The sequence below is a fragment of the Lissotriton vulgaris genome, chromosome 1_1 (genome assembly GCF_964263255.1).
Source record: "Lissotriton vulgaris chromosome 1_1, aLisVul1.2, whole genome shotgun sequence".
Taxonomy (NCBI): domain Eukaryota; kingdom Metazoa; phylum Chordata; class Amphibia; order Caudata; family Salamandridae; genus Lissotriton; species Lissotriton vulgaris.
The window spans coordinates 1,736,916,390-1,736,934,905 of record NC_141685.1 but is presented as its reverse complement, the minus strand read 5'-3'; the positions used below and the strand labels follow the sequence as shown (position 1 = coordinate 1,736,934,905).

Below are 18,516 nucleotides of genomic sequence, written 5' to 3'. Positions count from 1 at the left end.
TTTTCAGTTGAATTTAGTATTAATAGTTCCGTAGCGGGTTGTGGGTTTATAGGGGAGTAGGGTGGGAAGTAATTTAAATATAATGAAATAATACATTAATTAATGTTTTAAATGAATATAAATAGTGTAATAAATAATAGTTAATTAATTTCAATTAGTTAATTGAATAATAATTATGTAATTAATTATGTTAATTTTTTTATTATTTTTAGGTGTGTGTACAGGATTTTTTTAGTGAAAATGTTTTTGGGTAAAGGGGTATTTTTAGGGTTCAGGGTCAGTTTTCAGTTTTTGGGTAAAGGGGTATTTTTAGGGTTCAGGGTCAGTTTTCAGTTTTTGGGTAAAGGGGTATTTTTAGGGTTCAGGGTCAGTTTTTGGGTAAAGGGGTATTTTTAGGGTTCAGGGTCAGTTTTCAGTTTTTGGGTAAAGGGGTATTTTTAGGGTTCAGGGTCAGTTTTCAGTTTTTGGGTAAAGGGGTATTTTTTGGGTTCAGGGTCAGTTTTCAGTTTTTGGGTAAAGGGGTATTTTTAGGGTTCAGGGTCAGTTTTTAGTTTTTGGGTAAAGGGGTATTTTTTGGGTTCAGGGTCAGTTTTCAGTTTTTGGGTAAAGGGTTTTTTAAATATAATGAAATAATAGATTAATTAATGTTTTAAATAAATATAAATAGTGTAATAAATAATAGTTAATTAATTTTAATTAGTTAATTGAATAATAATTATGTCATTAATTATGTTAATTTTTTAATTAATTTTAGGTGTGTGTACAGGATTTTTTTGTTGTTATATAAAGTAATGTGTAAAATTAATTTATATGTCCACATTTATTAAGTTTATAATTAAAAAGTGTAGTAAATTTGTTTGAAATAGTTAAAAAATAACAGTAATGTAATGTATTTTGTTAATAGTACTTATATTTATTTATTATTTAATGTAATTTTAATTATTTTAAAAAGTCGATATTTTTTACATCTATATTAATTACAACGATATTTTGGAGTCGATATTTATGTACTTACCTGTTTAAGTATAGGGTGTCGATATTTTTGTAAACGATATTTTTGCAACGATATTTATGTCAGCTATATTTTTGTTATCGATATTTTAACACCCTACCAGTCAGACATTGGTGTGCGAATGATGGTCCCACATAAAGCTGCTTGTGCACTTTTAAGTGCATGCTGATGACACATTGTGATAGGTGCTCGATTCACCAGGTGGATGATAAAGTTGTGCCAATGTGTGAGGAATATGTTCCTGGCTGCTAATGAGTCGCTAGTGATCTACTTTGGTGTAAGTAGAGTGAGCAAACTTCATGCATAGTTAAGACCTAGTGTAAGAAAGTCCCCTTTTAGTATGGTCACCTCCCACATTTTACTCCATTGCTGAAGGTTATGACTCCGACAGTGCGGTGAAGTGTGATGCCCATACCGCAGTGCAAGGAATCTCTCCCTAAAATTGTTGTGTGTGATTTGTCAATCCCAATTGACAAGGACTTTACCTCCACCCCTTATAAGTGCCTGGTATATGATGCCAGTGGTACCAAGGGTATGGGAGGTAAAGAGGGGTGCCCAGGGCTTGCAGCACTGTTTGTGACCAAATAAACTATTGACAGCCGGCCTGATATTGCAGACTGCAGGAGCAGTGCAAACTGTTCAAACTCTACTTTACCCTCACTATGTGTGGCAAAGTCAAGGGAGCGTCCCTTGACCCTGCTCCAGGCAGGTCACTCTACCCACACCGCACATCTCCACCTTTCTGTGCCCGTGTCCCTGCTCCTGGCTCTCGCTGCTGCTGTGAGTTCGAGGCCCTCCTCCACCCGCAGGCTCTCGCCTGCACCTCATCCCTGGTGGCCCAGTGGCACCGTAAGTAACTGTTGTTCGCTCTGTAATTGTAATTGTACTGTATCCTTTGTATTTCTTGCATTGTATTGTATTTCTTTCTTCTGTATTTTTTCAGCTGTAACTGCATTGTTGTGGTAACTGTATTTGTTCCTATGACTGCGCTGTAGTTCGTTTCCACTGCCCCTGTACTTCGTTCTCTGCCCGTTCTCCCCTTCAGGCCCTCTCCTCTTCTGTCGCTGCATCCCCTGTGGCCCCGCCCCCTCCCTCATCCAATCACTCCTGCCTCCCAGCTGCTCCTCCCTCCCACCTACCCTTTTTATGGCGGCCGCTGGGCGGGCACGCAATGGACGCACGCAGTGTGCACGCCACTGGCACGACGAAGGCAAGCCTAAGGCAAGCCCGTCTGTGCCCATCCGCACCTGGACCACGCCCAGTGCCAGACCCCCTGGCCCCCGCAAATGCCACGACACCTGACGCTGCAACAATGCCAGCACCCTCCATGCACTCAATGCCTGCCGATCACACACCTGCCTCTAGGCCAGCCCGAAGCGGACCCATGGACCCTTCTCCTGCTGGATCTGCCACTACACCAGCCTCCAAACCACCACCACCCCCACCGGAGTAGGTCGCAACAGCCTCCGATGCCTTCTACTCAACACCCACTCCGCCCGCAAACACGCCATCAAACTCTGGGACCTGCTTGACTCCACCTCCCCGGGCATCGCCTTCCTGGCGGTGACCTGGTTGAACCCCTCCTCAGCACCCGACATCGCCATAGCCATCCCTGATGGCTACAAGATCCCCCGCATGGACCGCGCCAACGGAACAGGAGGAGGAATCGCAATCATCCACAGATACAGCCTCAGAATCTCGACCATCACCAACGACATGCTGATCACCGCCTAACACCTGCACTTCCAGATCCACACCAACCCCAACACCACCCTCAGAGGAGCCTTTATCTACAGACCTCTCGGCCCCCGGCCGCAGTTCAGCGACTTCGTGAGCACGCACGCCCTGGCGTCCATGGACTACATCCTCCTCGGAGACCTGAACTTCCACCTCGAGAACACCAACAATAGCAACTCCACCACCCTGCTCGACAACCTCGGACTCAAACAGCTCATCAGGACTCCCACCTACTCCGGCAGACACACGCTTGACCCCATCTTCTCCGCCAGCACCAACGTCACCTTCAGCCACCACCGAACTCCACTGGACCGACCACCGCTGTGTCCACTTCACCTTCGAGAAGCCAACCACACACCATTGTACAAAGTGAGCCCCCACCGCAGCTGCAGCAAAGTCACCCAAGACCAGCTGGCCACCACCCTCGCCCGAAACCCACCAAAGGACACTACCAACACCGACTCCGCTGCTCTCAACCTCATGCAAAGGGTGAACGACTGTGCCAACACTCTTGCCCCGATCAAGAAGTTCTTAAGCAGACACACCGACCGAAATGCCATCTGGTTCCCCGCCGACCTCCAGGCATCCACACAGGCCTGCTGCAGGCTCGAGAAGAAGTGGCACCACGAACAGACAGCAACACCGCATACAAAAACGCCATCCGCAGACACCACCAACTCATCCGGACCACCAAAAGGCCTTCCTTCAAAGAGCGCATTGACAACAACGCACACAACAGCAAAGAGCTCTTCAACATAGTGAAGGAACTCCCCAACCCAAGCTCCAACTCCAATGACATCCCGCCTTCACAAGACCTCTGTGACTCCCTAGCCACCTTCTTCCACGGCAAGATCGCAGACATCCACGACAGCTTCAGCAACCAGGCCCCTCCGACAGACACAGACACCTCAGACACACGGCCCCCAGCCACATTGACATCGACCCCCTGCTCTCCTGGACTCACGTCAACGACGAAGACACCATCAATATCATGAACACCATCACCTCCGGTTCCCCATCCAACCCCTGCCCGCACCACATCTTCAACAAAGCAAGCTCCTCCATCGCACCCCATCTCTGCAAGATCATCAACAGCTCCTTCGAGACCGCCACCATCACGGAGAGCTTGAAGCACACCAAGATCAACGCCCTACACAAGAAACCCAAAGCTGACCCCAGGGACCTAAAGAACTTCCGGCCCATTTCCCTCCTCCAATTCCCGGCGAAAGTCATCGAGAAGATCATCAACAGGCAAATGACCTCGTTCCTCAAAGAGAACAACATCCTGGACCCGTCCCAATCCAGATTCCGCAGCAACCACAGAACCAAAACAACCCTCATCACCGCAACTGACAACATCAGGGCCATGATAGACAACTGAGAAACCGAGGAAGGTCCTCATCATTGGATCCACCCCCTCCGCCTGGGATGACTCATGGTGACCGGCCAAAACTGGGGGATGCACCGACACCCACTAACCACACATGCAACCTGGGAGTCATCCTGGACTCCGCTTTGTCAATGACCCAGCAAGTGAACACCGTCTCCTCCTCCTGCTTCAACACCCTCTGCATGCTCCCCAAGATCTACAGATGGATCCCCACCGGTACCAGAAGGACAGTCACCCAGGCCCCCCTCACCAGCAGACTGGACTACGGCAACGCTCCCTACGCGGGAAAATCAGCCAAACTCCAGAAACAACTACAACGCATACAGAACGCCTCTTCACGCCTCATCCTTGACATCCCCTGCCACAACCACATCACAGCCCATCTGAAAGACCTACACTGGCTCCCCGTCAACAAAAGGATCACCTTCAAGCTCCTCACCCACGCTCATGAGGCCCTCCACAACGCAGGGCCAGCGTACTTCAACAAATGCCTCACCTTCTACACTCCGAACTGCCAGTTTCGCTCCGCTGACCTCGCCCTCGCAACCGTCCCCCACATCCATCAAGTGACAGCGGGGGCGGCAAATCGTTCTCCCACCTCGCCGCAAAAACCTGGAACACCCTCCCCATCCGCCTACAACAGACCCAGGACCTGCTGGCCTTCAGGAGACTTAAGACCTGGCTGTTTGAGCGGTAGCAGCACCCCCGCCCCCAGCACCTTGACACCCTCTTGGGTGAGTTTTGCGCTTTACAAATGGATTGATTAAATACACTATCTCTGAATATGACAGTCAATCCCTGAGGAAGGCTTGCTAAAGTCCAGGAGGGAGGGTGCATTATATCAAAAGTGTGAACATGTAAGTGCAAGGTTTTATGACCCTGTTAAGCCCTTTACCATCAAAGGACACTATAAATGATAGGCGGTCCATAGGATAACATGGGCTGGCACCCGAGCAAACACGAGGTTGGAAGCTCCATTGTTGTGCCGCCTAAATATGTCATGTTTGGTATCAAACAATGTGCCTTCTCAACCCTGACATGAATCTCATCTCAAGTGTGATGTGGAATGCACCCAGGTAGCTAACTTAGTTTAGGTTGCCCCGGTTTCTCTGTGCTCTGGCTGGCAAGCCTGTGGTTCTTGAACTTGCTTCGCTTGCTGCCATCAAGACAGGATTCCAACCTCTTGCCAGTTAGTGCAATCACTCCCACGAACCAGAAACACAGGCCTGGGTGGGAAGGATATCACACCTCCTCTCTCTCAGGTAGGCTAGTGAAATGGCACATCAAGGCAGTGAGCTTCAAAGGCTACACCACCTCTGATATGCATCAGGGCTGCCTTCCAGAGGAGAAAACATCCCTTTCCCTACCCCAAAGGCATTTGTACACCCGCAGAAGGCTAGCCATACCTCCAGGGTGAGCAGCCCAGTCTGTACACAGGAAGAGGGGCACTGTCAGTTTTAGAAGTGGCAGAATAGAGGGTTCAAGGTAGAAAAAGTGACCCACAGCCCTGGAAGTGATCATCTCAGGGGCAGACTATCTGTAGGGACTAGCAGCCCATTGACTACTTGTTCCCACACCCGGATCTCCCCTAAATCCAAGATTTAAGGGATACCCCTGACACCAGAACCTCTGTTCTGAACAACCTGCATCAAAGAGGACAGAAGAAGGGACCTGTGTCTGCGACAATAGCGCTTGCACAAAGCAAAAGAGGGATATCCTGTACCTTTGGCAAGGTTCCTGGAAGTGCCTGATCGAGACTTATGCTAGGCTAGCTCTCCATTCCCCCAGACAGAGGAGCCACTTTGGAAGCCTGAAGCACCCTGAGACTCTCGTGGACTAATGGCACTTTCCCCCTGCAAACTGCATGTAAAACAATGCTAGGATCTGAAGAATTGCTGGTCATCGGACCCTGCAAGGAATTGCCCAAATCCAGATAGTCTAGTAGTTCTGCCTTCCTCAAACTTACAGTGAGCTACTGTGTACCCCGGACCACCCGACGTCGAAGTAACTTTCTGCTCCACTTATTGCTGCCAAGACTTGTTGGTTGCCAGTCAGGCAACTGACCCCTTCACTCGATGTTGTACCTAGAGGGAACTCTATATGATTTTTGACTAACATCAGCAACTACTCCATTGTTGTGTTTTTGCATCTGCCCCCCTCCCCCCCCACAACACTGTTTCGGTGGTCAAAGCATTTCTTCCGCAGCTCCCGTTCAGCACCAGGGACAGCCAGGACATCTCTTCACCTGGACTCCATAGGCCAGGTAAAATCGAAATGACTGTAATGGCTTGGTCCTGGGACTGGCATCACCTTTACCCTCCAAGGGTACCAGCAACTCTATCTGTAAGTGACCGATTGTCACTAGTGGGGTTTCCTATTGACCACAATGATGAAGTTTCAATGTATTATTTTTGCACAAATTTTATAATCCTTTAAAATCTAAGACTCCAGCTATATGTATGGTATTCCGTTTATTTTGGTGTCCAAGTTAACATGAAAATACACTCTATTTTTATAAAATGCTGCCACATTTCTCTTGAGTCGTGTCAATTATCCTCCATATTGGTACTCTGAAATGCTTAACACATGTCCCTCTTGTAAAGCCTGAGTACTCTTTTCCACACTACCAAGACTGAGCTAAGGATTTATTAGTGTGAATTCAAGGACCATCTTCGGGGTTTGTGACAGTATTACATGGTGAAGCCTAACCAGCATCACCACATAATACTCCACCTTCCTACAACTAGCAGTTAGAGAAATCAGTTGTATGTTAGGTCCCAACTGACACTGCCCTCATGCGTAGTTTATGTGCCTAATGATGACTCAGGAAGAAAGCGACAGGGTTTCTTCTGGGCACTGTCACACACCGCATGACAGTGGAAACCGGGGGTCAACATCAACTGCCACCCCATCAGTGTATGCTTCCACACTGGCCCCTCTCACAACTTACTCTGACATAATTAGCTGTAGCTTCATTATTTGTAACACCAAATGCCACCAATACGTTTTAATCATAGAGAAGAATTCTGGAAAAAACATTGTCCCGTGGTGGAAACTCAACATTAGTGTTCAACAACAGAGTTGGTCATTTAACCAAGTATGTATGATAGAAGCTGTATTATGCTTAACGGGGTACAACATTTTTGCATTAACAGTTCTTGCTTTGAGATTGTTTGAAAAATGTAGTCTTTTCTAGTGAGTCTTTACATTGGTGAATATTAGAAAAGCAATGCCTACCCCTCTGCCCGCCCTCATCCTTTCCTCTGTGTTATTAAAAGTCACCTGTTGCACATTTGACATCCTAACTAAAGTTCAGATGGGATCACCTGATGATAGGTACTGTACCCCATGTACTTGTTACTGGAATTTTTAATGCAAATGTTTGCGTATTAGTATTTCCTTGGTTAGAGGTGCTGACTGACACTAACCAATGTGATATGGGATTCCCAAACCAATTTTCCCTGAATTGATTTTTAAAGCCATTTTGCCACTCTTCTGCTTTGATAAGTGATCAAAAGTTGTCATTGCTGATAAAAATAGAAACTCAGACAAAGATAAAGTACATGGTATTTATTCGTATTCCAATGTTGACAAGTAATTCCATTTCAGGACTAAATATTGTTCCTTTTAATTAATAATTACATATTGACACAGTTAACAATAACAATTGTAAAACAACCATGATAAATATGACACATGCACAGCATTTTGTATACAAGAAAATAAATATCGGAAACGCTGGCATTTCCTGTTAAACCTGGCTAAAAACAGGTAATGATAAGTGCTGGTACCAAGAAAATCATGAATAAAAGCGGACACTAAACATATCTGAATAAAATAAATAATGTGCATTTGAGGTTTCAGGAAATTCAACAAACATAAACGTAATTCACGTGCTCATTGCTTCAATGTAAACATGCTACAGGCATAGTGCCTTTTGATTCCATAGCAAATATGCCATTTTTAAATGTCTTGGCTAGACCCGAACATTTGTAATAGAGGAAGACTCTTCCCACATTCGTGCAGTGTAAGTTCAATCAGAGATGAGACTAGATCGGTTCTTGGTTTGTCACAGGGCGAAAGCAAACCTCCCTCACACAAGACGGAAGTGACCCTCCACTCATGACTCTTGTGAAGGCTGTCCAGCATACAGTGTGTCATGACCTAACATCCTCAACTCAGTCAGGTTGTCCACCGGATGATAAACACACGTCTAACAAAGCAGTAATAGTTGCACTAGTCGACAGGATCAGCGAAAGGTGAAGGATTCAATATATTCGAAATATGGGCTGTCATTACACCTGGTATACAGGTTTTACTCCAAGGAACAGTCCCCTATTCTTTCTCCGTGTTTTCTTGTATTGCCCGTTGTCTGTTAGTCGTCTGGGTAATGCAGTTTCGTAAGTTCCTCCTCATCTGTTGATACTTCTTTCTCTTGCTTTCGTTCATTTCTTATTCTTCTCATTTCCACGTTCTATTCTTTTTCTCACCAATCACTCTGTTTTCCACACATCTACGTGTGCATACATACCCATACATATGCATATAATGCCATACACACATTAAGGCGGATGCACGCGCACACACACACACACACACATGCACATACTAACATAATATATTCCACTAAACGATTTGCAGTACTATATAAATGTAACCTTCAGTAGCCTGTGCCTAGTACTGCATGTACTGCAATGATCTTATTGGAGCTGGGAGGCTCATTTCCTTGTATCCCTACTGACTTAAGAATGTGTTGAGCCAGCCAATCAAAACTGTGAGTTCACTGATGGCTTTGTACTTCCTTCTTTGCAGTTGTCCCCGATCTTTGATCTGCAAAAAAAAGCATGCAATGTATTTACTTTAGAAATATTGTTTAGTGGAAGTTATTTGTGTCTAAAACAATTTTATTTGATGATTACCTTTTCAAATCTATCCTTCAACTGTCTGATTACGCTGGACTCTGTGGATGCTCCAGTGCATGATATCTAAAAAATAAAAATATATAATTCAATAAAAAATATCACATGAACAAGAATTAATAATGTCACAGAACGTTCCCATAGAACGTATAAACTTTCACCGACACTATGCCTGATTTTCTCAAGACTAAGATTAATTTTCTTATGCAGACAAACAACTCTTTGAAGGCCACCACAGTTTTATAAATCATGGGTTTGTTGCAAAGGGTCAATCAATCCTAATCCTCCTCTTTCATTTTAGATTTTCACATACATGTCCACATGATTTGAGTGGAGAGGGCCTGTTTTAGCATGTCATCAGACATCTTTGTTGAATTAAATATAAGAAAAATTGCCCATTGTATAGGAGCACTCCCAAGCAGTTAATGGCCAATTATTGTTTATTACACAGAAAATCAAGTTTTATCTAAACATTTCCTCATCTGTTCTGTATCTGCTGAGTTGGTCATACCCTTTCTACCTTTCTACAGCATTTTCTGATGATGTGGTCCAGATCAGGTCTAGGTATGGCTGAATTAGCACTGTCAACATGTTTTTTGTATGTGACAGCTTTTTGTAGCAGCTGATGCTAACATCTAGAGTTCAAAAGAAGTCAGAGTAGGCTTGCATATCCTGTTCTTCTGAATGGGTGATCTTAACTTATTCTCATATATATCGTTGGGTTGTTGAAGTTTACAACAAGCATTGAGTAACCACTTTTTTTATTATACAATGTTTTGTTGTACTAATAGAAAAAAGTCCAGGTTTATCTAAGTAACTTGTGAACAGTTACTAGAAACCAGAATGAGTCTGCATTTTCAGAAGTTAGTAACTTTGTGGCAAATGATGGAATGAAAGGAATTTGAGCATTTTGCACGGAATCAGACAATTCCAGAACTATTCGTGTGTAGCAAGACTAATAATGATAATTATACTGAATACTTAATTATTTTCATGTTTGTTATTATTCCGTGAAATATCCTCATTTTCATACCAATGGATTTATTTTTTATCCATTGATATTAAAATTGTCATATAGAAGTGCAGAACAACTCTGTAAATTGACACATTTCAATAAAAAAAGTATGGTTGGTGATCCTTAACGGTTTCATTTAGACGTATGAAGTAAAGGTAGGTTCATCAATGCCCTCGTGGAAATAATATTAGAACTGAATAAGGCTGTATTTTTTCACTGACTATCCGCTCAGTGTTTAGTTCTGGGGAATAGCATGGAAAGGGTAGTTGTGTGCATAGTTTTGGTGTATTATGGCACCACAACTCCCCTTTTGATCAAAAAAAGATCTGTTGTGGCTACCTTTAACTGATTTCCTTTCTAGATAAGCTCCCTGAATCCCTACCCACAGTTTATGAATTGTTTGCCTTTCCCCCTTCTCCTCCCTCCCTTTCTTTTATTTCTCTTTTTCCCATTCTTTCTCTTTCTTCCCCACCCCCCTTCCCCCCATTTCAAAATAAATTTAAAAAGCATTTTCCCTTAGTATAATTTCCTATTAATCCCTTTTTGGGATTTCTTTTTGACTCTAGCATTATATTGTGTAATTTTTTGTTTTGACCTGTTTTTATTGCTCATTTTATTGTAATGCTATATTTGATTCAAAAAAGCTTTCTAAACTTTTTTTTTTTAAAGACAAGATAAAGGTGTCCGGTGCTTGTTTCCAAAGCATCTAGGCCTGTTTTTGACTTTCATATTTGTAAACTCCTCATGTATTCCAAGATTATAAAGAACATGCCCATGACACACTTAAGAAAAGAAATCAGGCCAACCATATGTTGGAAGTCTGATTAACCTTTTCCCATGTTACTCCATATTGTTAACCTGGTATTTCCCATAAAACCTCTGCAGCAAGTCACAAATTGTAAACAAGGCTGCATGCATGGTCTTTACTCACTATACTGCTCGCTTTCCATTCCTTTCACTGGGTAGTCTACTTTTGTCCATAATGAAATACCCCTTTGAGATGCGATATAATGAATATATCGAACTATAATGTATTGTTCATTTGGGAACACATAGTGCATTGGTACCATTTAGGTAAGGGGAATATTTTCAACATGGCTCCGGCAGGTCAAATGAGGAGGCATCCGTTTATCCATGAAACTGTGTTTTTTAAGTTCTATAACTTATCTTCTAATAAATCTACAACTCCTATGTCTTTCTTTATTTTCCCAAAAGAGGTATGACGTTGTAAATTATATCACCATTCCAGCCAAAAAATAATTTTAAAAGTATTATCATTCAGGCAGCCAGAAAGAAAAATCTAGTCACTCCACACAGAATAATGTTCATAAATATATTATCGCATTTCTCAAAGTTATTTTAAAATCACGTAAGTAAACAGGAACAAGACAAGGAAACACCATAGGATATCCATAGAGGCAAGAATCGTCACACTCAGGCAAAACCACTAGTTGTACAGGTTTCAGAGCAGATGTCTCTCTTTAATGGAGGGCGGGGAACATTATAAAAAAAACTTCTTTTTCTTTTCTCAGTTTTTTTAATAAAATCTGTGGTTCAAAAGGACTGAAGACCTGTCACTGTGATAAAAACTCTTTGTACAAAGTCCACACGTCCCATCCTAGTGCCTAGAGGAATTCATGCTCAATTATTAATTAGATAGTTCAAGTAGGTGTGAATTGGTGGTAGTCTTATTATTATTATCGAAATGTGGTGCCCCAGCCTACCATAAAACATGCCCTAACAGAATAAAATATAACCGTCATGCAAATTAGCCGATAAAAGTGGCCAATTACAATCCAACCATGAAAGCCTATTGGCTTTTACATATGTTTTTCACAATAAATAAGTTAGCATGCAGCCATTGTTCTAACATTTCCTAATAAACAGGTCAGGCCTATGGCCTTGATGAAGGACTTGTCAATATAGCAATCACACTGTGCTGCGTTGAGCATAAGCTTTCTGAAAACATGTGCAGTACAAGCACCGTTTTCAGCTGGAAGTACGCAATTTCTATCCGTTTTGTATCTATTCTAAAGAAAATAACCATTTGGGTGGAGGCAAATCTACTCTCTCAATTGTGCTTTTTAAAGCTTTTTTTCTATTGAATACATAAGGTCAGGTGACAGACACAGAGGTCAAGCCAGATCTAAAAATGTCACTTGCAATAACACTGACATTCAATATCACCATCTTCGTTTAGCTATTTTCTTGTAACGGTAGCATAAAACACGTGGTAGGCGGTTTGAGTTTGTAAAGTTCCAGTTAAAAGTAAGGCTGGGTTTATTCCATTCACTTCCAGTTTTTAAGTAAAGTACAAGAAGCACCAGATTCTACTAATTTGGGGTAATGTTCCGATAGGGTCCAAGCACTAAAATAAATATTCAGACATGTTTAGTTACTATGGGGAGTGTTTTGCAGTTATTGAATTACTAAAAAATTCATGGAGTCTGGTTTGGCAAAACATGATTAACAAAATCAAAGTACAACATTATAACATTTAGAATAGTGAGCGCATATTTATCATGTTTTTTTGTCTCCCTTACACCATGCAAGGGGATGCAAGGGCGACGCAAAACCTAAATGGGATTCATCAAACCACGCAAGGCCACCTTAAGTGCCTCGGAGTAGCTTGATAAATCTATGTAACACTCCTCTTCAGGGAGGTGTTACATCGGTGGAGACTGGGTGTTCCCGATCATCCACCCTGGGATTCTGATACATTTCCATATTTACAAACATTGATAGACCGGGGAATGTGTCAGAATTGTACGCCTCCCCATCAGCAGCACGAGGAGAAATATCTTTATTTCTCCTTGTTATTTCCTATTTCTAAGTGTGCTGCATTCTGGAGCACACTTAGAAAGAGGAAAAGGCCTCTGAGTATTGTTTTACTGTAGCAAGGTGTCCCTTCCTGCACAAAAACAATCCTGCCTGCCACACAGGCACCCTCGCAACATAACGCAAGGATGCCTCCATTGACGCTAGGTAGCCAAAAGTGCGCCACTGCTGGCAAAGGAGAGGAATGCGCCGCAATATGATAAATACTACAGATTTCGGACCTTTCCCCTTAATTCAGCACAGCAAGGAGGCTTGCCGTGTTACACTGCATGAAAGAATGATAAATCCGCCCCTGAATTTGAAACTAATAATAGAACAGTTATACCCTTTTACAGAGGGATTTAACAGGTTTAGCGCTGGTAGTGCCCAGTGCAGCAAAGTTTGTCGGTGCCCCCCCCCCATCCTTAGTGGAGGTGCTCATCATCACCTTTTAACAGTACCTCTCAAGTCTCCATAACTACTCTCTTTCATATACATTTATTTAGTTATATAGTGCCACTCAGATCACTGCACGGTGCCAGAGCACTTTGCATCAAACACATATTACACAGAGACAATCAACCATATGTGTGTAAATTAGTGTATAGGAAATGTTACATAAGCCAGAGGACTGCAAGGTGTTGTTGTGAATTGTCATCCGTACTGGTAGACAGTATAGTTTAAGAGTGTTTGGTCTGGAGAAGCACAAATTCAGAATTGGAAATGGAACACCATAGCTGGGGATTCTGTTTAATAAAAATAATTGATTTCTACCCAAATGAACCCTTTTGCAACATTAATCTATGCGCTAATCTATAATTTGCGGTGAGCAAAGACATAGAAATTCATGGAGGCTGGAATTTTTCAGAACGATTACTGGAGACCTGAGAAATAGAGATCTTATTCAAATAAACAGTCAATGGTAACCAAAAGAGATCTCTATTATTTTGTGGATTACAACAAGAGGCAAAAGTGGTATCCAACCTATGGTAGTGGCATACAGTGTTCCACCAAGACTTGACCGATAGCTTGTTTGAGCATTTCCAATTGAGTGTAATATGTTGAAAAGCTATAGTTAACATGATGTAAAACAATTCTCGCTCATGAGACAATAACCCAAGTGACTCTGATAAACTTCCCGTAAAGAGAAGGATTTTGGATAGAGGAATATGTAGATCAAAAAAATTTGAGATACTTGACCAAATTTGTGACCAAAAAGAAGCTGTGGGGGAGCATAAAAATACGAGTTGGAATAGATACCTCAATGGGTGCCCGCAAGACCAGCAGGTCTTGTTATTAGAGTGTGTAAAATTGGCAATGGAGACGGGGGTAAAAATAGTCTGTGATATAGATAAAACATAGATCGAGTAGTGAGATGAAGATCTAGACATTTTTTACGATCTTGTCCAAATCTTGCTCCAGCAATCAGTGCTCCATTCACAACCCAAGTCAGTCTCCCATGCAAGTTCCACCTTAGTCTTAACACGCTCCTGATCAGCGGAGTTGAAAAATGTATAAATGAGAGAGGCCTTTGGAGATACCAACAAAACTCTGATAGGCGGCTCTTGATGCACGCAGTTCTTTGATGACAGTTAATAGCTCACTGTTCTTTATTAAGATTTTAACTCATAAACTGCAGGTAACAAAAGGATGCCTCTAAGAAATTCTGTAACCCACTGACCTATTTACATTATATGCACTTTGTGATCTGCAAGGTAGACTTTCTTTGCAGGAGGCATATTTATTACTCCTCTGTGCTACTTTATGTCCAGTCAAAACCTCAACTAGAAAAAACTCCACCTCTCTCCAGGAAGAACATTAATCACTGGAGTTACCTTGACAGGACGGGAGCAGGGGCTTTTAAAACCGAAATTTAATTGCAAACTCGGCACCCCCGAAGTCAGCACCTGGTGCGCAGGCACCAGTCGCACTGCTCTAGGGCTGGCCGATTTAAAGAATCATTAAGGATGACTAATTTAGTTTTGCTGAATGCTAAGGGGTATTTGGGAGTGTGAATTAGTCAGTAGAACATCTTTTAATACAATATTACAGTGCAAGAATCATACATATAGAAAAAAGTTTGACCCACTTTCGAACACATGCAAAATTCTTGCACAATATTGTTCAATGGCAAAACCTGCTTGCTCCATTTCTTTCTAAGGCAACAGGAAACAATGCCACAAAGAGCACATATTAAAACCTTATGCAGCCAATTCACAAATGTCAGATCAAAAAGTCTATAACCTTTTCGTTTAAGAAAACTCCCACGTTTGAAGCGCAAGATGGACTTTTTGAGAATGCACATATGATAATCTAAAGAGCTATGGGCTAAATGTATGAACTATAGTAATCATGATTAAAAACATTTTTGGGGGGTGAATCACTATTTTGGTAAACACTATCACTAATGTAAAAAGGTATTATCTAGCCCTTCTTCCCTGAATAGTGATTCATATTGGGTTGGTGATAGACCTACCTAATAAATATTAATGAGGTAGGTCACAATTTGTGGCCCACTAGGATTCACTGCCATCACAGAGATGGTGGTCTGCTGGGGTCAGAAGACCACCATCTCTGTGATTGCTTCTCAATAATGCATTTTTTTCATGCAGTCAATTTTTTAAGTTAAAGAAAAACGGAATGAATTTTAAAATAAAACCAAAATGTTAATTTTTATTTTCTGAGTGCACATCGGTCCGTGTAACCACTGATCTTAGTTTTTTTGATGTTCTCACGGAGAAGGGGTTGTTTGAGGATCCTTCCCCATTTGCGAATGTATTACCACCAACTTTGAGTTGATGGTAAAGTGTGAAGGTTTTGGCAATCGGATTTCAGTCACAAAATATTGTTACATACCAATCAGATTCCCTATTTGGGAAGGACATCCTGAACACACCCCTTCCAAACTGCAATTCGGTAACAAGTTACTGAATCGCAATTTGGAGTTTGTACATTACAAAAAAATATTATTGGCTGTTGCAAATGACCCAATTCTGTGAATCAAGTCGTTTGCAACAGCATAAATGGTTTGTGAACCCTGCTCCAATTTCCTAAAATGTTTTCATTTGGACTTATATCTTTTAAACTTTTTCCTCAACAAGGAAAATTACTTTCTCTATGCCTGAAACTCTTTGAGTATTCACTTCCCTTTCCTGCTGCGGAAAATGAGTCGAACCTGATTTTCAGAAACATACATTTGGGAGTTGTGAATACACTCAATGGTTTTTAAATTCAAGCAAATGCAAGCAAACTACATTGTTGCAGGGTGAACTCACATCTAACATCAAACAGTGGAGAACCCATCATGCTGGTGGATTTCATTCATTGAACTTACAAGGCACAATTTACCTAGCACCAATATGCTAACCAGGAGTAGTAGGAGTTACTAATGTAAATGAATGTTCCTTTGCATCTAAGCCCTATTTCAATGTGCTAACAAGTATGTAAACCGCGCTCTATGCACTGTCTTACATTTTCACACTAGTTGGTAGTTTACACAAGTTAAATACAAAGGAACAAGTAACTCTGGACAGAGAGCTGTGATTGCCAGTGCGCCTTCATTGTTTACATGACAGTCAGGCAATACAGCTTTCAGATTGGTAATTGTAAGAGGATTCATGCTACATGTTTTAAATTACTACAAATCAATCCATTTGTACAAGTGAGAGAATCCTACTTACACATTTGCGCAGGTTTCTCCTGATTTCGTCAAAGGTATTCAATATGATCTGTGGAACGGATGCAGCTTGGAACCCACCAAAAACCTGACTTTGGTAGAATGAGAGCAACTCATCCTGGACAGTGCAGTTTACCTGTGGGAGATAAACAGAATGTTGCTTTGCTCAGTGGTCAGTCTATTGTACATGGGGACCAATGGCAAATGGCTGGTGTTTCCGTACCTGGATTTCCCGTATGTGGGATTCTACTGGGCCTAATTTTACTAGCTGAGAAATCTGGCTGGTAAAGCGCACATACAAACCAATCAGGCCCTTGCTCCCTGCTTGACCACCCAGTGACAGCCCTAGAGATAGAATGCTCATCCCTGCCTAGCATCAGCCTCCCTGTCCACTGACTGCCCCCCAACCACTAGTCCCCCGCCCTGTACAGCCCCCCTTCCCACTTACCACTTGCTCAAAGCAGGTGGCCTATGGAAGCAAGTTCGTCCCTGCAAGAGAGACTCTGCATGTACATTGGGACTTGTTAATTCTGGATCTGCAAGTTATTCCCCATTCCATTGACAAACCCACAATCGCTTGATTCCGGAATATGTGGTAAATCTGTCATTCTGGCCGACACTTAGATCAGTCTCAGTCGTAGACAGAGCTTTGGTCTTTGCTCCCACTCCTTTGGCCTGTTTTGTTCAAACCCCAAAACTTAAATCTTACCATGAACTGTGCCCGGAGCTCTTTGTCCAACAGTTTTTGGTGAATGATCCGGTCTTTCTGCGAAATGCAAATAGGTCAAAATGTATTGGTTTTCAGAGCACACATGGGGTTCAATATTAATTGAACGAGTCACATTTATGTGTGAAGCAGACACATAACAAGCACAATGTACAAAAGGTCACAAATGTTTTTACTGCATTTGAGTTGGGGAGGAAAAGGAATATTGGGAGTGGAGAGAAAGGAACCACCTTTGAAGAATTGGTACCACCCAGGAACTCTGGAAGTGAAAACGTCCCATTACACCACACACGTGCTCCTGTAGAAGCCCCGGGACCCTGCTTATTTTTGCAGCATTCTAGGTAAACAAATTAGCACTTAGCATTGCCTTAAAATGCACAGTGCAACAAAGTGGCATGCAGGTTCTCCACAGACCCCCACACCTCAAAGTCCCTCACTACAGACAACTTCTTTTCCCCAGCAGACTGCATACGTTTGTGTCACTTAAACTGGTCTCTGAAATACTGACCTAAACGCAAAACCATACACACCTATTGCTCGTTTGCATGAAAATTAGCTTATGGACCCAAACTGTGCAAAAGTTAAAGTTCCGTAAATAGGCTTGAAAGCTGGGTAATAGCCAAGTCTGCCATTACTGCTGCAAATAGTGGTACACTCACAATTTTCTAATTGTGCAAGAGATGTTTGAGACAGCATACATACCACCACAACTTTCAGCATTAAGCACCACAGTGATCTGATTGTCTGCACTTTGGGTACACTTACCGGAAGATTATGTCTCCAAGTGACTGTCTTGTTGTGAAGGCTGCCAATCGCCTGCAGCATTGCTGCCTTTGGACACGGTCTTTTTGCCTCCGCTGCTTCACCTGAGACGGGTTTTGCTTCTGCAATGACAAGGCTGAGAAGGACTCCTAGCAGACAGGAAATAAAAGCTACCGCCACTTGCATCCTGCAGGCCTGACCTAGGGCAGCGCGAGAGCAGTTTGTGAACAAGGGTAAAGGTTAACCTCCTTTGTCCACCTCCAAGAATCCTCGTCACTGTGATTTTGGTCTCACCCAACCCACAGATGGTCTGCTGAGGGTTTTCGTTGGTGATTTTATAGTTGGTGTCCCACTTTGCGAAGTTCCCTTCTCACCACCTCCTTTTCATTTGTGACGTGATGATGAGGTATCCTCCTATTTACTGGCAGCAAAGGTCGCAGGTCTTCCTAGAACCGAGACTT

General features: G+C 42.6%; 1 protein-coding gene across 1 annotated transcript; it reads right to left on the bottom strand.

Annotated features, from left to right (window-relative positions):
* Positions 1–7,695: 7,695 nt before the first annotated feature.
* On the bottom strand, positions 7,696–18,241 carry IL26 (interleukin 26). The gene is made up of 5 exons (XM_086937818.1): positions 18,059–18,241; positions 17,276–17,332; positions 16,571–16,702; positions 9,059–9,124; positions 7,696–8,969 (listed from the first exon to the last, which is right to left on the bottom strand). The coding sequence occupies exons 1-5, from the start codon at positions 18,239–18,241 to the stop codon at positions 8,874–8,876; spliced, it is 534 nt and encodes a 177-aa protein (XP_086793944.1). The 3' UTR covers positions 7,696–8,873.
* Positions 18,242–18,516: the final 275 nt, after the last annotated feature.

Bases quoted from the DNA above. Each gene is read 5' to 3' on its own strand.
- IL26 (XM_086937818.1), bottom strand. From the start codon at position 18,241: ATGCAAGTGGCGGTAGCTTTTATTTCCTGTCTGCTAGGAGTCCTTCTC. The intron at 16,703-17,275 runs GTAAGATTTAAG...TATCTCCCACAG, and splicing joins AGCTCCGGGCACAGTTCATG to GTAAACTGCACTGTCCAGGA. The intron at 9,125-16,570 runs GTAAGTAGGATT...TTTATTTTTTAG, and splicing joins GGAGAAACCTGCGCAAATGT to ATATCATGCACTGGAGCATC.